We start from the raw sequence: 1,991 nt of genomic DNA, 5'->3' as shown, positions 1-1,991 counted from the left end.
ATGCATTCATTTGTTACACAATTAGTGAATAATGTGCTGTAATTGTTGTTTAAATGTTTAATTAGTGTTTAATAGGGATCTATCAGATGAAACTAACAATCTTTGCTACACGTAATGTGATGTTTAGGTTAATAATAGCTCATGTTAATTGTCACTGAAATTCTTTTGCCAGTTGGAATTTGGAAATTGGCTCTTTTTTCTTGCTATTTGATACTTTAGTCCCTCCTACGTACAATAGCGATGAGCTTTCATCACCGCAACATAGCCGGCGGATTCGGTAGCAAAGGTCGCGGAGGCGGCGGTTTCAGGGTTGGCAGGGACGGCGGAGGCCGTGGCGGACGCGGCGGAGGTGGCCACTTTGGTGTGATTTTGTTTATTTTCTGGTGTGATTTTATGAATCAGGGCTTTCTGCTGATGTATGTGTTTTATGTTTGCTGTTGAAATTTGTAGTTCTTTTCGGTTAAAATGTTGGAAGGGATTATAGCGACTTCGTAGGCGGGTGGTGATAAGTTTTAAATTGATTCGGCGAAGCTTTGCCTTTGGCGCGCTTTCTTCCGCAGCCCAAGTATGTTTTGTTAGTTGTGATCTTGATTTTGTTGCATCTAGGGGTGTTTACTGTCAGTCGGTTTTGACAAAAAATCTTTACCGAATGGTTGACTACTAAACATCTGGCGGTTTTACTGGTTTCGCGGTTTGAACACTTACTTTAAAGTGGCTCACTTGCTTTGGTTTGGTCGGTTTTCATAGTTTTTGAGCACCCTTATCTGGATGTTAGCATATTGTAATATTAAAGCTAATGAGCAATGTCATGATGTGATTCTTGAATGCTTCTTGACCCAGGATCAAGAATTTGATCATATACCTTTGCTAATCATATGTTTTTCTTCATGTTAATGACTTGATGCTATATTGATTTGGTTTTGTATGTTTGGACTTTGATTTTACAGGGGAGCAGCAGGTGGAAGAGGTGGCGGACATGGGGGTGGAAGAGGAGGTGGTAGAGGTGGTGGGCGTGGTGGAGGTTCTTTCCGTGGTAGGGGTGCTCCAAGAGGTGGCAGAGGTGGTGGTTTTCGTGGTGGTGGTGGGCGTGACGGTGGTTTTGGTAGGGGCCGAGGGAGATCATAGGACAAGGTGTTAACCATTGGCTCATTGATAACACGGCGGTGCTCCTTAAAGAACATAAATAAGGGTGTTTTGGCGCCTTCGATTCCGACGAAGATGAAGCAAGCGACTGCAATGGTGGTGGGAAGGGAGAGAGAGACTCGGTCTCGAGGCTCAAACTGAACCATTGTCGTTGTCAAAGTGTTGACTGTAATGTTTTCGTATATTTTTTCGCCGATGACAATAGCAGACGAGGTAGAGGGCGGCGGATTGCATCGGCCTTATATGACTGTTAAGTAAGTTTTGTATGCAATATGTTTTGTATTTGTTGTTTTTAGTTGTCTGTTAAGTAAAAATTTTTTAGTTAAAACCTTAGTAGAATCAATATCTACTTTATGTTTACCTCACGAAAATGGGATGTACACCAGATGAATACATTGCTTATATTTGCTCTTACTAAATCAATATTTTATAATCTACTATACTAAGTTACATGTATTTATTAAATACAGCAAAGCAAGTTTACATGCAAAGAATGGGTAACTGAAATCACTCTAAATCGTAAATGGTTTCGTTTGTGACGACGATGGCTCTGTTCCTTGCCCTGTTTTCATGTAAACTTCATCGTCAGATTTTACAAAAAATAATATTTGGTTCATGGTATATTGAGTTTTGTATATAATCTTCTCAAATTATCAGGTACAATGGTACAAATGTTGGAAAAATCATGTTATGACATGGTGGTCAAGGACGGATATACGATCCAGAAATCATGCCTATAGAAATCTTTAATATTCTTGAAGAATTACACCTATTGATGTGTCCATAAGAGAACGGAACAATGGCTATGAACAAAGCTGCCTATAATCCCAGCGACCCCAGATCCTAAA

The 1,991-nt window shown here is 40.1% G+C and overlaps 1 protein-coding gene across 1 annotated transcript; it reads left to right on the top strand.

Annotated features, from left to right (window-relative positions):
- Positions 1 to 240: 240 nt before the first annotated feature.
- LOC118482697 (H/ACA ribonucleoprotein complex subunit 1-like) lies at positions 241 to 1,125 on the top strand. Its single transcript, XM_035978311.1, has 2 exons — positions 241 to 383; positions 948 to 1,125. The coding sequence occupies exons 1-2, from the start codon at positions 241 to 243 to the stop codon at positions 1,123 to 1,125; spliced, it is 321 nt and encodes a 106-aa protein (XP_035834204.1).
- The last annotated feature ends 866 nt before the right edge of the window (positions 1,126 to 1,991 follow it).

The sequence above is a fragment of the Helianthus annuus genome, chromosome 10, assembly GCF_002127325.2.
Source record: "Helianthus annuus cultivar XRQ/B chromosome 10, HanXRQr2.0-SUNRISE, whole genome shotgun sequence".
Classification (NCBI taxonomy): domain Eukaryota; kingdom Viridiplantae; phylum Streptophyta; class Magnoliopsida; order Asterales; family Asteraceae; genus Helianthus; species Helianthus annuus.
Note: the sequence above shows the minus strand (reverse complement) of the source record. Positions and strands in the feature narration are given on the sequence as shown.

What these genes read in the sequence shown, in the direction of transcription:
- LOC118482697 (XM_035978311.1), top strand. Translation starts at nt 241, where the DNA reads ATGAGCTTTCATCACCGCAACATAGCCGGCGGATTCGGTAGCAAAGGT. An exon ending in GTGATTTTGTTTATTTTCTG is followed by an intron (nt 384 to 947) that starts GTGTGATTTTAT and finishes TTGATTTTACAG; the next exon opens with GGGAGCAGCAGGTGGAAGAG.